The 18,973-nt window shown below is 37.6% G+C and overlaps 1 protein-coding gene across 1 annotated transcript in view; it reads left to right on the forward strand.

The window, feature by feature from the left end:
* LOC137049413 (zinc finger protein 569-like) overlaps positions 1 to 10,062 on the forward strand; it is a 45,813-nt gene extending 35,751 nt beyond the window's left edge. Inside the window, exon 5 of the mRNA XM_067427963.1 lies at positions 8,426 to 10,062. Coding sequence (XP_067284064.1) covers positions 8,426 to 8,992 — 567 coding nt within the window. The 3' untranslated portion in view covers positions 8,993 to 10,062. The remainder of the gene's footprint in view (positions 1 to 8,425) is intronic.
* The last annotated feature ends 8,911 nt before the right edge of the window (positions 10,063 to 18,973 follow it).

Below are 18,973 nucleotides of genomic sequence, written 5' to 3' on the forward strand. Positions count from 1 at the left end.
TCAAATAAATGGACAAAGGTTCTATTGCAAGGGCAAAGAGAAGGGGAGAAAGAGGGCAACCCTGTCTGCAGCCACGATTCAAAGGGAAAGAACTAGATTGAAAGTTATTAGTTGTAATACTGACGGAAGGTAATGTATAGAGAAGGCGTATCCATGATATAAAAACATTACCAAAACCAAATTTCCTCAAAACTGCGAACAAGTAACTCCATTCCACTCTATCGAACGCCTTTTCTGCGTCAGCAGAGATTACAACTTCTGGAGTGGCAGCAGCTCCTTTCGTATAGATAACATTTAATAATGTACGGACATTATAAAAAAGCTGACGTCCTTTTATGAAGCCTGTCTGCTCTTGAGATATAATTGTTGGAAGCACTTTCTCTAGACGACGTGCCAAAGCTTTCGCGAGAACCTTGGTATCTACATTCATCAAAGAGATAGGTCTATAAGAAGTACAAAGTTCGGGATCCTTGCCCTTTTTCAAAAGAACACTAATAGAAGCCTGTCTTAAAGTGAAAGGAAGAGAGCCATTTGACAGAGATTCTACATAAACACCATGTAACAGCGGAATGAGTTGATTGTGGAATGCCTTGAAGAATTCAACAGGGAACCCATCTGGCCCAGGTGCCTTATTATTTTGCATATTTTGTAGAGCCAATGAAAGTTCTTGCGTGGTCAGTGGAGAGTCCAATTGATCAATTGCATCTGTGCTCATATCCGGAAAGTCTAGATCTTGCAAAAACGCTTCCATATCAGTCAAGTCCGATGGAATTTCAGAACTATACAAAGATTTGTAAAAGGATGAAAATACTGAATTAATAAGGTCGGGTTCCTCCACCAGCGTCCCCGACTCATCTCTGACACGGGGTATTAAACGTGAGGCTGCTTGTCGGCGCATTTGGTGAGCTAATAATCTTCCAGATTTGTCTCCATATTCGTAGTATTTGGCCCGAGAGTGTAGAAGTAACCGCTCTGCTTCATTAGTTGTAATCAATTCTAACTCTGTTTTCAGCACTACACGCCGCTTTAATAAATCAGGAGACGTGGAAGTGGCAAGCTGTCGATCCACAGACTCCAGATCATCTGATAATTTCTGAATAGTTGACATTCTTAATTTCTTCAAATGAGCAGAATATGAAATAATCTGACCCCGTAAGTAGGCCTTTAGAGATTCCCACAGGAGTGTCTTAGAAATGGGTTCCGATTCGGATTGGTTGAGAGATATAAAATCCTCAATAGTACTTATGATAAATTTATGGAATTTGACATCAGACAAAAGAGATATGTTAAATCTCCAGTGGGTGTAGTAAGGAGATTCAGACGAGAACTGAATGTCCAAGGTTAAAGGCGAGTGATCTGAAATAATGATAGGATGATAACGAATATCTGTCACTTTGGGCATCAGTCTGGTATCAATAAAAAAATAATCGATACGGGAAAATGTCTGGTGCACATGTGAATAAAAGGAGTATTGTTTGTCGGTAGGATTACGAACCCTCCAGGGGTCAATGTAGCCGTTGTTGGACATAAAGCTACTGAGAGTTCTAGCCATTTGTGACTGATTTAAGCTGACTTTAGAACGGTCTAGCTGAGAATTCACAGCACAATTCATGTCCCCGCCAAATATAAAAAATACATCATTTAATGATGGTAGTTTCTTAAACAGATTATTAAAAAAACCAGGATTGTCAAAATTTGGTGCATATACGTTGATAAGTAGAACTGGAATCTGGTATATAGTGCCTAAAATGATCAAATACCTGCCGTCCTTGTCAGAAATGATTTTGGTCTGTGTAAATGGAACTGATTTGCTAATCAGAATGGCAACCCCTCTGGCCTTAGAATTAAAGCTGGAATGGAATACCTCCGCAACCCAGGGACATCTCAACCGTGTCTGGTCATTATTTCGCATGTGTGTTTCCTGCAAAAAAACAATATCAGGCTTTAAGCGCTTTAAGTGAGAGAAGACCTTTGAGCGTTTGACAGCACTCCCTAAACCCTTGATATTCCAACTGATAAATCTCGCATTTAAAGCTTTAGTACTTGTCATGTTTGGTTTATATCATAACCGGAATTGCAACCACAATTTGACCTCCAACACAGAGGGGAGAGAGAAGAAAAAAAAAAAAAAAAAAAAAAAAAAAAAAAAAAAAAAGAAAAAAAAAGGAAGGAACAAGAACAAGGCAGAAATAGTGGATAAACCCAAACCCCCCTCCCCCGCACCTACTATTACCCCATCCCCAAACGATAGGATACCGGTGCAGACTCCACTAGGAGTCAATAGCAGAACAGCTAAACTCCGTGTATTAGCCCTAACAGTCCTCTTCATACTTCTCCAAACTCAACAGGAGCTCCCGCACAATAGTGAAAAAAAGTACCTTAAATTACAGGGTATACATTCAACTAGAACAATATAACTTGTGTGATCCTGAGAAAGATATTTGCTTATCAAGACAATAAAATGTTGGTGCCACTGTTACTTATGTCTCAAAGTCAGATTCGCTTTGATGTTACATGAACGCTCAAAGTCATTTTGTAGGCAGATGGCACTCAGAATCAGCTATAGCTATTTAAGGGTTTTGATAAAAACAGCAGCCTCTCCAGGGGATGTGAAATCCTTTGTTAAACCTCCACTCGTTGTGATCCGGAGGAGAGCAGGATATATCAGACCATACCGTACACCTGGAATGTCCCTGAGTTGCCTCCTAACGTCATTAAAGGCAGCGCGTGCTCTCGCCGTCCGGGCTGTGTGATCCGGGAAGATGGAGATTGTAGAGTCCCCAATCTTGATCCGCTGCTGGGCCCTGGCATGTTGAAGGATGTCGGCACAATCTGCGTAATAATGTAAACGTGCGATTATGGGACGTGGCCGCTCTCCGGGTTTGGGCTTGGGGTTTAAGGACCGATGAGCACGATCAATAAGAGGCGCTTTATCCAGTTTAAGCGCTTCCTTAAGCAGAGCGGAGGTAGATGCCGCGGTAATCGCGCCACATTGCTCAGATAGCCCGATTATACGGATGTTATTGCGGCGGGATCTACCTTCTAGATCGTCACATTTATTTTCAAGAGCCAGAACTTTATTCGACAGGCTCTCCACTTTACTTTTGAGGTATGCCACATCGTCTGTGCAAGTTGACAGCGATTCCTCCATCTCAATCACAGTCCCCCTTAGCTCACCCACGTCAGACTTTGTAGCGGCTAGGTTAGCCGTCAGCTCCGTTTTCACATTTTGTAATTCTGACTTTATTTGGGATAAGTGTTCAGTCATAGCTATCTGCAACTCAGACTTGAAAATGCCTACCATCTCTTCTCGGAGAGCAATAAGAAGTTCGGCCTTAAAGTCCACAAAAGCCAAATTTGGAACTGTGACGGTGTCGGCGGTACCGACGCCATCTGCGTCGCGAGGCGGCGGTCCGACAGGATCACGCTGGGCCGGGGATGTAGCCCCTGCATTAGGCCGCGTTCTCGGTGCCGTCTGGTTGTCTGTATTTCTGGGTTTCGGAGGCATGTCGGCACTTCATACAATCAAAAAAGCTTTATGGTCTCAAAATATGTACACACCGCGTCGGTAAAAAATACCCTGATAGTCTTTATAAAAAGTTTCTGCAGGAGCCCCCGGAGTCACGTCTTTACGCCATTGGCCACTAACAGGAAGTCCTTGCAATATTTAAGCGGCTAGATTTACATGCTATGGTCATGGTCTCCCATCGTCGCAGGCTTTGAAGCATGTCAAAACCCAATAAAAAGCTCAAAAAAGCTATAAAAAAAGCTTTAAAAATAATAATAAAAAAAATATATATATATATATATATATATATATATATATATATATATATATATATATATATATATATAATAAGTAGGCTTATATATAATAAGTAGGCCTATTATTATTATTATATATGCTCCATTTCTCTTTTAAAAATCTCCTCACGAACGTCCGCTGTCAGTTGTCACAGCCTGCTAGGCCATTAACGATGCTTGGTTCATTGTTGCCAAGTCTGGAATGGGGCTGCATTTAGACTACTGTTGCTTTGGGGTGTTTGTAGCCTATAGTCCACAGGTTAAATTGTCTTTACTTGCGCAAAATTTCTACCGCCCACGCCCCGCATTTTGGGATATTTTGGCCCATTCTGGCTGTGATTCCGATACTTTTGAATAACACTTGGAGGGGTTTTGTTATTCAGACCTGGCAACCCTTCCCCTCGGTTCGCCCTTCGTGCAGCTTCATGCACTTCGTGCACTTTGAAGGCGTGGCCTGGCCTGGCCTTCGAAGTGCATGGCCTTCGAAGTGCGCACCCTTCACTTTGGGACACAGCTGAAGTGTGCTATTTGGGACAGGGCCAAAATGGCATGAAGAGTAAGTGTTTGGGGCGGTCCTTATATCCGGATCAGGTGCTGAACCGGACCAATCACAGTTCTTCATGTGATTAATAGGAAACACCAATCTGCAACACACAACTTAGAGAGAGAGAGAGAGACAAGACAGCATCCACAAAACAATTGATAAACAACAAAAACTGAAAATGAAGAAACTATCAAACACATAACAATGTACTTAATGTAGTAAACAGTTTTGTTCGCAGAGAACATGTTTGTGAAGGAGTGATCTAAGATTAAATAGTTGCATTTAAATATTGCTGTTGAACCTTGCTCTTCAGAAAACGACCTTTTGAACCTTAAAGAAAACATGTATGATTGAAGTTTTACAGTTTCAGAAATTGAATTAAATAGTTTTTTTGCAGGGTAAAATTGGAAATGGGAATCTTTAAATAAGTTATAACAACATACTATAAATCAAGGTGTAACAATTACAGTGACTGAACAAAACTTGTACATGAACATGGATAATAGGATTTTTTTTACAGTAGCAATAGATAATATAAAAATAGCTTAACTTTTTTTATTTTTTTTATTTTCAATAACATAAACCTATTCTAATTGTACTTATTTATTTTTTTAAATTGTTTTTGTCTGTCGTGTAAAGGTTAAAGGGATAGTTTACCCAAAAATGTCAATTTTCTCTCGTGTCCTCACCTTTGTGTTCTAAACCTGCATGTGTTTGTTTTTCTAGTTGAATACAAAGAAGATAGTATGAAGAATGCTGATAACTAAACAGTTGACGACCCCCATTGGAAAAAAAAAAAAACTACTTTGGAATTTGGCTACTGCTGATTTTTTGGTTACCAGCATTTTTCAAACTGAGTTTGCCAGAAGAAACAAACGCATGCAGGTTTGGAATAACATAAGAGTGAGTAGATCATGAGAATTGTAATTGCTGTGAACTATTCCTTTAATATGGTATGTCATGGCTAGACTTTAAGGCGTTGTGTTTGTTTTGGATCTATGGTTTTAGGTGCAGCTGGCCGAGTTTGTTTTTATTGATGTCTAAGGTAATGTGACTGCATCTGTGATTGAGCAAAGTTCTTTCACCTCTTCTGAGGTGAGTTCAGTTTCACACATTGCTTTCTTGATCTCCATTATATGGTTGTCATTTGTGTAATTAACACTTACAGGCTCCATGTCCTATGCATCAAGAAAGGTCATTTCTTTTTCTTTGTGAATAAACTTTGTCAGGACAGATTTGGGATGGCTAGTGACAGCTCATCCTCTCCAATTTTAAAAATCAGCACTGCATTACATTTTGTGACGCAGCTGGACTGTTTTCTGAGAATTTTGCAGGTGTTGCACCTGTGGAAGTTCTCTTTAATGTTGATTGATTGCTGACTGTGTACTGTGACACCTGGGACACAGTTGTTGTTGTTGTTGTTGTTGTTGTTGTTTTTTGTGATTATGCTGCCTTCAGCTGTTTGTGTTAGTGTGTTTCATTGAGTTTCAAAATCATTTGTGTTTGATGTGTTGGGCAATGTGATCGGTGATGGTGTTCCGGCTGTTTGTTAATGTGGTTTTGCCATTAAATTATCTGGTTGAGAAATTTGTGAACATGTACATTTAACCCAATTGTAAATGGTACATTTAACCCAATTGTAAATGGTCTATTTGACTATCCCACAAGAACATTTGAATTGTATGGAGGAGCAACCCTGCACAAATCAAAAATAAATAAATGAATGAATGAATAAATATACACATGTAAATTAATAAACACATAAATAGATAAATAAATGTGATAATAGGAACATAAATAACAGCATAAACGGCTTAAAAAATAAATATGATCCATTTTTAATCAAATAATTGTTTTATTATCTTTCCCTTTATTATTTTCTGCTTTTATAAAAATATATTTTTAACTTTTATTTATTTGTTAATTAATTTTAACATATATTTTTTATATTTATGCGTTCATTTATTTTTCCCACATGTATTTTTTTTTACATTTATTGATCGATTGATTAATTTATTTTTAAATGAATTTTAATTCATTTAAAAATAACGATTTTAGACTCAGTCGTAAACGGGACTTTTATTTTGATATCCAAGTGTGACGTCATAATGCCGCACCGCGCTCCTGCATCTGTTGTGATACGGCTGTAGAAAGGTTTGTGTTTTAAGCGTTTAAAGAAGCGCAGAATGAATGGTATATTAATAGATGTAACACTGCATTGTTTTGTCTAAAATTTATCTGTGTTTTGTGAGTAAAGGAACATAATAAATAAATAAGAGGAGCGTCTCATTTCACTCTTTATCATGAATCAGTTCAAACATGAATTCAGTCTCTGAGAGTCTAAAGCTCTGGTTCTCTCGTCACTTGCCAGAGTCAGTTGAATTGATTAGAAACAAAATATTCAGTGATTTTCTGCATTTCAATTTCTATCTCGTTTTTTACAAATCATTAAATAGCAAAACTGCCTAATATATCGTCTGTATAATTTGCATTATTTTATTAGTTGTGTTGCAACTACTAAACTAGGAGAGATTTATTTTGGATTTATTTATTTTTCTTTCTGCTAATTATTCTCATCTTAAACAGGTCAAACAGATAAAGTCCTGGTGAAGCGACTGAGATTCATGTGACACTTAAAAAGATGTTAGTTTATTAAAGAGGAGATTGAAGATATACAGATGGCGTTTATTAAAGAGGAGAGTGAAGACGTGAGGATTGAAGAAACATTGAGAGTGAAAGATGAAGAAACTGAAGAACAAACAGGTTGGTTTCATTTCTAAAGCTGAACTCGCTAATTTGATAATTAAGATACAAATTTCTACCTACAGAAATTAATTATATTTTTGATGTTCGATCTTATGAATATCTGACACAATTATATTTTGTACCCTGCAAGCTATGTGAAGACAAAAATTTGCAGTCTCCACTCAAATAAAAAAAATGTTTAAAAGCACACCTTGATTTACAAAAATGTATGACGTGACAGTAGCACGACCTTTTCCCAACTATGTGTATCTGCAGATTGGAGTTACCTTGTCAGAAGACATCAGGGGATCAGGACCAATTTAAGGCTTGTGCCCCCAACCCAACCCAAAAATATATATTATTACAAACTGCATTGTGTATTAAAAATATTGATATATTCTTAAAATATCTGTTAAAGCTTAACCGCTGGAAAAGATGAATGTTTATTTAAATTTGGTTATTTATTTAGAGGAAATAGCTAGAAAGCCAAAAGATGGTTATTGATATATAGACGTTATCTTGCCAGCCATTTCTATATGTAATGGATAATGTTCATCCAGCTGGTTACTATCGCAGAATAAACCTAGACAGAGTGATCCGGACCCTGACTCGAATCGCTTATTGCATGGCTACTTGTCACAAGTAAATTAGACACAAAATATTGTCTTGGGTTTAAATATTTTATTAGCTCTTCCACAAAGAATGTCTTCCATTTCAACCTGTGGTGAAGTGTTTTTCAGTCACAAGATGGCGCTAGACAGTCAACGACAGCGGATAAGTAGTGTCGGTCAGGATAACTCATAATACTCGGATGAGCTTGCGTGTTATTCACTTTGGCAGTTGTTATCTGGGAATCTGTGCGATTGACCAATCAGAATCAAGTATTCCACATTCGCTGTGTAATAAGACATAATGTTAAACTGTCTGTCAAGAAGAGAGAGCTAGAGATTACACATAGCTAGAACGTGCACACAACACGCTGAGTGACGAGAGAACTGAACTAAAGTTTAGTCTGGCTTCATATCAGTGTAACTCATATCATAAACTTCTGGGCCCTCTGGTCCCCTTTTCCATTGGTTGTGATGCTTTTACATGGTTAAATGTTTTGTTTGTTGCTTTAAAAAAAACTAAAATGTCCATTAAACTGGTGTTAATGTGCATTTGTCTCTTTTTGCCTTAGACCTGACGATGCTTAAAGAGGAGAGTGAAGTAATGAATCAAATGGAAGATCCACATAAGAATCATGATTTCATAAAAAGAGAAAAAACTTTTAGTTCCTCACAGGCTGAAAAGACACAAAAAAGGGGTGAAAAGAATTTCACCTGCAAACAGTGTGGAAATCATTTCACTACAAAAAGCTGCCTTAACAGACACATGAGAATTCACACGGGAGAGAAGCCTTACACATGCCAACAGTGTGGAAAGAGCTTCACTCATAAACACCATTTTGTAGAACACATGAGAATTCACACTGGAGAGAAGCCGTTCACCTGCCAACAGTGTGGAAAAAGTTTCATCCAAAAAGAAAGACTTAAAGTCCACATGAGATCTCACACTGGAGAGAAGCCGTTCACCTGCCAACAGTGTGGAAAGAGTTTCCCTCTAAAAGGAAGACTTAAAGTCCACATGAGAGTTCACACAGGAGTGAAGACATACACATGCCATCAGTGTGGAAAGAGACTTGCTGACAAACAAAACCTTGACCGGCACATGAGAGTTCATACTGGAGAGAAACCTTACGCCTGTCCTCTGTGTGATAAGAGTTTCAGTCAAATGGAAAACTTTAAAATCCACATGAGTGTTCACACTGGAGAGAAGCCTTACACCTGCCAACAGTGTGGAAAGAGTTACAACCGAAAAGGAAGATTTGACAAGCACATGAGAGTTCATTCTGTATAGGAGCTGTTTACATGTGATCACTCTGGGTAAAGTTTTAGGTATAAAATAGCCTTGGAGTACCACATGAGTATTCATTTATGAGAAAACTGTTTTTATGTCATCAGTGTGGAGTGAATTTCACAGACAGGAAACGCCTCATGTTTGAGAGACTAATGTGCTCATTATTGTTCTAAATCACCTTGAATTTAAGGTGGGGGTATCACACTGAGTTTCTGTGTATCTTGAGTACCTGTAGAGTAGTTTTGCATCCTTCATATCTCCGAAAAGTCTTTAGTTTTATTATATTTATAAAAGAAAGATATGATATACACACTGTAAAAAAAATATTTAAAAAAATAAGTTACCTGGTTGCCTTAAAATTGAGTTCATTGAAATTAAAATTTTGATTTAATACAGTTTTGAGAATCGACAACCTTTATTCAAATATTATTAAAAGATTTTGAAAGCATATTGGGTAATTGTGTGTGTTTTATTTGTGATGACAGTGAAACCAAATTGTGCTATTTTCATAATTTACAAAAAAAAAAAAAAAAAATGTGGTTCAGAGACAATATTATTGAGTTTCTATTTTTTAAACCAATTTCCTTCATTGTATCAACTCACATTTTTTATTTCAATAAACTCAAAATTTTAAAGCAACCAGGTTACTTACTTTTTTAAGTTAAACCAACAAAAAATATTTACAGGGCAGAGTCTTTTCAAATAAAACCAGCTGGAGGCGTATTGTGTGGGTGGAGCTAAAGAGTCTCTACTTTAAAAAAAACTTCTACTTTCATTATGTTGTCATCATTTTTTTCTTTGTCCGTTTTAAAAGTTGTACATGAAACACAAAAGAAGATATTTGAAGAATGTTGGAAATGGTTAGGCTACTATTGAATATTGTATGAACAAAAAAACCTGATATAATTTTCTTTTATGTTACATAGAAATAAATTAATTCAGGTTTGGAATAACATTAGGGTGAGTAAACGATCACATGTTTGTGAAACACTGATATCTATCTTTCATGAGGTTCTCATTGAAATAACATTGTTAAATTTCATTAGATCTATTAAAAAGTTCATAAAACATTTAAAGAGAAAAAAGCATTGTCCCTAATTCATGAGATCCAGACTTTAAAGATATTTTGTTGGATTATAATGATCATAATGATAATAAGTTAGTTGAATTTTAACTGAGTTTAACTGTAGGTCAGTTTCATTTAACTGTAAAAGCATGGTAGTCACAGGTAAAACCATGCTCCTCATTACCATGCCTATATGGTTTCTAAAATATATAAACCATATATAATAAACTATTGCATTTGAAATAAAAAAACTATAGTGAACACATGTAGAAAATACAAAAACAGCCTCTATAAAAGTGATTTATATTCCGCAATATTAATGTAAGAAATAATAACATTTTTAATAAATATGTTTCCTCCAAAACACCTTATTTCTTCACTGTTAGTATCTGCAAGGTAAATTGTGGTTGTGGTAAAGTGACAAGTTTGTAGTTGTGTGTATTGCCGTTTTCCACTTTACCTCGTCATGCATTTACATGTTCGGGGCTGTTTTCAGTTGATTCACCACAGAACCGGTAATGTTACCATATCACAAGACTATATAAACCAAAATGCAGAGTAAAATTGCCATTCATCACTTCACAGAGCAGCAAAAACTTGACTACATGCAGATATTGCCTTTTGCAGTTCCATAAGCTTAAATATAAAATAAAATAAAAAAGCGCCTAATATGGAGGGGAGGTCTCGCTTGGGCCTGTCAATTCAGAAGACAAACCAATGGTCCGCTGTCGCTGCATGATGGGCCAGTCCAGTGGCAAAAAATAAATAAACTTGTATCGGCCACAAAGTGCGTCGGTCCACTGGGGAAGTGCCCGGTATGCCAGATTACAAGTCCAGCCCTGCATTGCATGCTCCATCGATAAATTAACTATACGTGACAACCGCTTCATCTTTCAGCATTAGACAATCTACAAATCTAGCGTCAAACTGGCCTTGTTTATAAAACAATCATCGCCGAAATGCAGGGAACAAACAAAACCATTTGCACAACTCTGTTTACTGTTAAATGCTGTTTTTTTGTGAAGTTAAACACTGTTGTCTTGCCTTGACAGCCCAAAACGCACTTCTATGGTGAAAGTGTTGATTTTGTGAAGTCCTGTACAGCCGACATCTTCCCTAAAGCCAATCAAAGCGCGTTGTGGTGCGTGCATTTCCTCTCTCGTTCTGGTCTGCCCTTTTTTGGCACAGAAATACTTCATAAAAACACAAAACTTGTGAAAAAACTTTGGCCATGTTTAGCATGGGACTCCAAGTCTTTAACAGTGTAAAAGTGGCATGTCACCCCCCACCACCCTCTTTAATGAATTATCTATGAATGTCCATAGAGAAGCCAGAGTCAGAATTATGTATTGAATAGTCAAATGAAGTTCGAAAGGAAGTTTTACAAACAAAGGGAATTTTTATCAGACTGGAAACTAATGAAGATCTCAAAATTAAAAGAAAATGTGATAAATGTTTGCCTTTTTGTCTTTTATTTAATGACTTAAAACACAAGCATTGGTGGATTTTACTGCTATTTCACAAAAGAGGGAGGACACTTATTCAGACATGTCTGTTTCTGTTAATTTGTAGTCACAGGACAGCACAAAACTCTGGGGCTTTAGTCCAAAAGCGTTACATTTCCTCAGGAAGACTGATCGTTTCTTTCATTTTTCCACCTTTAAGCGCTCTCCAGTCCCAATATAGAGGTATACTTTCAGCCAGAGTATCAAGTACATTCTGAATTAAAGCTATGGTAGAGGATGTTATGATTTCTCTGATTTCAGTGTCTTTACTGTTTGCTTGTTAACGGTTAGCATGCGTAGCCTTTTGCATCAGAATTGTTGGACTCTCAGGTCACAGCTGTCCCTGATTTACACAATCCTATGCGAGGCTTGTGCGGGCAGTCCACGACAAACTTCCCTCTCCCTTTGACCCTAATATTTATACGCTAAAAAGAAGAAGTAGCTGGCTATCTCCTCTTGGTCAGATGACTTCGTTTGCCCTTTTCACCCCGTTTCAGTTCTTATTTTTTACCCTGCAGACAAAAACTCCACACACACACAAAGTACCTATTTTCTCTTTTACTCATTATAGTCTCAATGCATGTATCATCTCATATGTTAACCTTATCTTTAATGAACTAATGATTAATCTCTAAATGGATGCTAGCAATAGCAATAATGCACAAAGAAATATTTTATTCCTTCAATCCCCTTTTCGATCTCATGTCACAGAAGATCGACCTCTTACAGGGCATCCTCCTCCTCATCCTCTTCATTCAGTAGTGGCATCTGATATGGTGGTAGAGCCTCCTTGCCCTCCACTGCTGTTATGATGAGCCTGTTACAGAGTGATCTAATACATGGGACACAACAACCACATGTACCCAATATTCCTATGAAGTAATATACCAGTATATTGAAGTAAATCAAAACTACCCAAAAAAGTATCGGAAGCCCTAGAAGCCTAGATCCATCTCTTCATTAAAGAATCCATGTTAGTACAGTTCATACACTTGTATTGGTATCTCACTGCCTTTGAGCCTTTGATATATGTGACATATATATATATGTCCCATTCCAGGGACAACTGGAATGATCGAAAAACACAGACTGCAGGTGAGGCAATTAAATAGGCAGGTAAGATGAGGTGCAGCTGTTGAATGATTGCAGTGATCATTGATCACGCCTCCAACACAACCAAACGCACAAATACAAAATGAGTCGGTGAGTGCATGAACCGTGACGCTACCAAAACATACGCCCGTTGCCAGAAAAAATATTTTCTTGATCTGGGCACGCACGCACGTGTGTGTGTGTAAGGATGATAAAAATTATGTAATACTGGTACATTGAATGGGTTAATATAAGTCGAAAGATACTTAAAATGGTCCATAAACAGGAGAAAGTTTAAATACACCTATGGCCTGTATATCGGTAATCCATTGCTTTTTGGGTAAAAGAGGCTAAATAGATGAACAGTATAAAAAGAAGATCCGTGCTCAAAATGTTGTTTTATTTACTTCTATAACAGTCATATATAGCAGCTATGAAAAACAGGTCAATATATCTCATATTCGTAACAAACACGTTGTAAAGGGGTTTCTATTAATTTTACACATAAGGTGGCAAACACAAGACATATAATAATAATAATACTTTTTTTTTTTGTATTGCACTTTACATTTGGAACAAATCTCAAAGTGCTACAATTAAGTTCATTTAAAAATGGCAAAATAATAATAGATTAAATAGCTAGCAGACATAAGCTCTCCCCAAAATAAATGTTTTAAGTCCTTTTTTAAGTCTCAAGAGCTTGAGGTGCCCTCAGATGGTCAATATACAGACAAAGACGACCAAAAATCACAATATTTGCGATTAATGACCTAATAAAACCTTACATTAATGTTAAAACATGTTACATTAGGGAGATGAAAACATTAAACTTGGTCAAAGTATTTTTATATATAATATAACCTGTATATATAATTGACAAATGTATTTGTCAGGTATGTGGAGGAATTCCTGGAGTATTGCGATCAGGTAAGCTGAAAAGATCCCATGCTGAATGCGTGGACTTCATTAATTATGTTCTTGTTCTGTGTTGATTCTGTCGGTAAGAATGGTGAAGGTCATGATCATCCAGTCCATCCAGCCGGTGGACTTTACAGTTCACCTAATCCCGGGACCCTCCGCGTGCTTCTCCACGGCGTCCGCTTCTGCCCGGGGGGCCTCTGCCATCGAAAAGCCAGCACCGGAGACCTGGCTCATTAATTTGTGGCAAAGACCCTCTCCAGGCTTTCAAGAGCATTCTCCCGGCTTCCCAGAACCGCCTTCAGGCTTCCCAGAGCCTTCTCCTGGCCTCCCAGAGCTGCCGCCTCCCGGCCACCCAGAGCCTCTGCCTCCCGGCCACCCAGAGCCTCCGCCTCCCGGCCACCCAGAGCCTCCGCCTAAAGCCCTGCATTTATGCACGAGCCCGACGGGCCCCGACTTTTTTACACCCCTAGGGCCGGGCTTCGGGCCAATTTTCACGTCATACCTAAAACGCGGGCCGGGCTTCGGGCCTTTTTTTAGGCTTCTCCTTCTTTTTATATTTATTTCATTAATTAAAAGGAACAATGAGATGTTCTGCGCTGGTGAACACGAGACCATAATAGCTAACGCGACTGTCAAGATGGCTCGCACAGTGATCAGAGCATAGGTGCAGAGTCCGCGCCAGCAGCAGCAGCGCACATTTCTTCAGCACAGCTGCTAGAGTTAAGGCCGGAGACACACTGTAGGCGTGGCGTTTCTGTTGCGTGTCATCCCCGGGGCATCTGCTGCTATTAATGTACAGGGCTATCAATGTAGTCCGATCACTAAACAAACCAATTCAGAAGGATGAAAGCATTTCAGATGAAACCGGACAAATGTATAAATCTGGTTGTATACCACATGTATACCACATGTATACATTTTACTCCTGGCAAACGGTTAAAAAATAAACGTGTGAGAGCGTGTTATGGGCTATATGTTGTAGTCAGATAGATATGATGCTGCAACACGCATCACCACAAATGACTAATGCAAGCCAACGCAAATGGCCGTAAATGAAACTTAAAATAAGTCTTAGATGCTCAAAAACACAATCATCTTCAATAAAAATGAATGAGACTAAATGATCTTACCAGTGCGCTTAGGTCGCGCTCTCTTATGTGGTCTTTGAATTTAAAATAAGCTGCTGAATAAAATGAATCTTCTGCTTCTGTTGCTGTAAACTCCGTTAAATGAGCATATACCACAAAATTGAAGATCGGATTTATATTCATTTTGCGTAGGTGTAAGGTTGGCTATAAGACAACCTGCATGTTCTTTTTTTATTATTATTTGTTTTTAGATTGTTTAGCTCCGTTTGCGAGAGCCGCGAGCAGATTCAGCCTGCCTCAGCTCATTAAAAATGCCTTTTAGGCTTCTGTGGTGGTAATAGTTGGCGAAATTAACTAACATTGTGATGCTTGAAGTGTTTTATATCTATGGATTTTATTATAGGCAAGACAAGTAGAGGTGTGCGATACCGCTAGATTTGGTATCGATCCGATACCAAGTAAATACAGGGGCAGTATCGCCGATACCGATACCAATACCTATACTTTTTAATAATTAAGGTGGATGCGTCTTCAACCTAAATCAAAATGAATTTTCATGAATTTTAATTTGTTTTTGTGATTTGCATTTTGAGTTATTAATCAGTGCTACAAAAGCTTTTGTTCAGAAACAACTTTCGGTTACTTCTGCTTTATTTAAATAAACAAAGTTACAAAATGAATACTTCACAAATATAAAAAATGTAAAAACAAATTCTCTTTTCAAGTAGCATGTTAACAAAAAATGTTTCTCCTCTTTAGTGCACTTCTTTTCAGGATTTTTTTCTTAAATAAACAGTCACAATGTTTACTTCACAATAAATATAAAAAATGTAAAACAAATTCTCCTTGTAATACGATATAATGCTGAAAATTAAAATGCGCGGCTGAGCGGCGCGCGCACCTGACTGCTGGTGGTAGCGCTTTAGTGGTGAGTCACGTGACGGTACAAAACAGGAGAGGGGGAGGAGAGCAGTGTCGAGCACGAGCAGCACACTCTTGAGAGCTTCCTCTGCTCTGTGACAGCAGCAGCATTTTGACAAACACGGCCAGGTCGCAAAACGAGAGAAACTGAAACTTAAGTATCGATATTTTCACGTTGGTATCGATCAATACCGATACCAACGTTGGCATTGATATTATCGATATTAGTATCGATCTGCCCACCTCTAAAGACAAGTCAAGAGTTGATTTGAGAGACTAAATCGATTAAACATGCAGTTAACTCACTGTCGGCCGCTGGCCGCTTGGTCGTCACTTGAAAAAAATTACAACTTTAATATAACAAACAAAAAAATGCTCTAAACATTTTTCTAAATTAACTTAATAAAGAAACGAAACGAAATATAACTACTTTGACATTAAAAACAAAACAGAACAATTTTAATGGCTGCAACAATGTAAAAAAAAAAAAAAACAACAACACGGGCTCCAGTCGGACTCGGGCCGAGAAATTTGATAAGCTGTCGGACACGGGCCGGGCTAGAGCCTCAGCGTCTCGGGCCAGGGCCGGGCTAGGGCCTAGATTTGAGGCCTGTGCAGGGCTCTACCTCCGCCTCCCGGCGTCACAGAATCGCCGCCTCCCGGCTTGGATGAAGTCGACGAACGTCCCACTCCAGCCACTCACGGGCCCACCACAGTTCCCTAAATTTAACAAACAATTTTTGGGGGCCAAGCCAAGCCCCCAGCCAGTCCTAAGGCTCCTGACCCGCCTTGGCCTCCCGAGAACCCAGACCCGCCATGGCCTCCTGAGACCCCAGACCCGCCATGACACCACCCTGAAGGCCCCAGCCAACCAGGTCTCGGTCCCACATGTGTAAATTTTACTCCTGGCAAATAATTAAAAAATAAATGTGTGAGAGCATGTTATGTTGTAGTCAGATAGATATGATGGTGCTACTGCAACATCGCTGCAAATGAGTAAAGCAAGCCAAACCAAATGGCCGTAAATGAAAAACACAAAACACAATCATCTTCAATATAAATTAATGAGACTAAATGATCTTACCAGTGCTTAGGTCGCTCTCTCTCATATTGCGATCTTTGAATTTGAAATGGGCTGCTGAATAAAATGCTGGAATCTTTTGCTTTGATGTGAACTCCGTTAAATGAGCATATACCGCGGGAATTCAGGATCGGATTTATATTAATTTTGCTGAAGTGTAAGGTAGGCTATAAGACAACCTGCATGTACTTTCTTTTTCTTTTTTTAGATTGTGTAGCCCGTTTCGGTTTTTTTGAGCGCCGTTGCGAGAAGTAGGCTACACTATCAGCCTGCCTCAGCTCGTCAAAAATGCCTTTGTGGTGGTATAATAACTAGCATACTTTGTTTTTAATGTCAAAGTAGTTATATTTCGTTTCAGTTCTTTATTAAGTTCATTTAGAAAAATGTTTAGAGCAATTTTTTGTTTGTTAAATTAAAGTTTTTATTTTTTTATGTGACGACCCAGTGAGTTAACTGCATGTTTAATAGCCTAGTCTCTCAAACCAACTCTTGAATTGTCTTGCCTATATAAACTTTAATTTAACAAACAAAAAATTTCTCTGAACATTTTTCTAAATTAGGTAAAGAAACTAAACGAAAAATAACTACTTTGACATTAAAAACAAAACTGAACTATTTTAATGGCTGCAACAATGTAAAAAAATAAAATAAATAAATAAAAAACAGGCTCCAGCCGAACTCGGGCTGAGAATTTTGATAAGCTGTCGGTTTTTACTAAGGAAAATGACTAAAATAGTAACTCACAGTGACTTGGATAAGTAACTTTAATCTGATTACTGATTTGGAAATAGTAAGGAGTTAGAGTACTCGTTACTGGAAAAAAGTAGTCAGATTAGAGTAACACGTTACTATGTAACGCGTTACTGGCATCACTGGTCCCAACGTGTATCAAGTATTGTCAGCTGTGTCTTGTCATCTGTGTCACCTGTTCCCCCTCGTTAGTCTGTCATCAGTGTTGGTATTTAAGTTAATAGTTTTCACTCTGTCCTTGTCTGGTCTTAATGTTATCACCTTGATGTTACCACCTGTAATGTTCCTCGATGTTTCCTAAGTTTTGGTGAAGTGTTGGATGTTTCTTGGAGATCCAGTTTGTAAATAAAGATTGTTTACGTTTTGGAAGTCTTGAATCCTCCTTCGTCTTGGCATCTACACAACCATACGGAAATGTAATTTATGTCGTATATGTCCTGGGACCCAGTAATAGACTTTTGTCCTCTGTAGTGGACATTATATTTTAGTGAGTTTCTGTGACATCACACACATTACAGTTTTGAGTCAGGATGTCCTTTATAGAGCACATTCAGGGCTTTGCAAAGATACCAAATGTTTGGAGGTGTCACCAGGACAACAACAACTTCTTGGTCTTTAAAAATGGCTGACATTAATGTTTAGCACTCTTATGGAAATATGATCATATTTTGTAATTATAATTTAAATCTGATTAATTTTCTAATTGTTTGTTATAAATCAACATCTCAGGAAAATGCTATGGGGTTTCTAATCTAAATATGACTCTTTGTTACAAAACAGGGCATTGATTTCATAAATGTCCACTGTAGAGGACACTGGGGCTTAAATCATGTTTATAAGGCATTTTGGAGACACAACAAGTAAATAGAAAAATAAATTACATATCAATATTCCTATGAAATATTACATAATATTTTGAAAATGTTGCCAATTATTACTCCCCTTATTACACTTCTTTTTTTCATTACATGTTGCACCAAGAACACAATAATTTGCAAATCAGATGCAATATACCGATACATTGTATTGAATGGGAAAATCCAAGTATGGCCATTTTACCCGCATATCGCATAAAGTAAGATGGCATATCAAAGCATTCAGTTATATCTTTTATAACATAGCTCAGAATCATCTTTAAAAAAAGTTTGTTTTAAAAAAATCCTGAAACTTAAAAATGTATTCGTGAATTAAAAATAAATCCCATTGTTTTTGCCTATACATGCAATATCATTTCATTAAAAAAATGTAACAACTGAGTCCTGGTGTCAACTACAGAGGACATATCATAAAATATGAATATAATATAATTTTACAAAAAAAGAATCTGTCCATTTGTTTCTTATGCTCTAAACAATCTAATGACATGAAAAAATACAAAATTCAAAAAACTTTTTTTTTCTGGGTCCCAGGAGGATATCGCAAATATATATGCTAAATATAAGACAATATATTGCTATCACATATATTTTTATCTCTAGATATATGTTGATATAAGTTTATAATGTATATAAATTGTCCATATTAAATTAGTATATTGACTTATATTAATACTATGCA

The sequence above is a fragment of the Pseudorasbora parva genome, chromosome 20 (assembly GCF_024679245.1).
Source record: "Pseudorasbora parva isolate DD20220531a chromosome 20, ASM2467924v1, whole genome shotgun sequence".
Classification (NCBI taxonomy): Eukaryota; Metazoa; Chordata; class Actinopteri; order Cypriniformes; family Gobionidae; genus Pseudorasbora; species Pseudorasbora parva.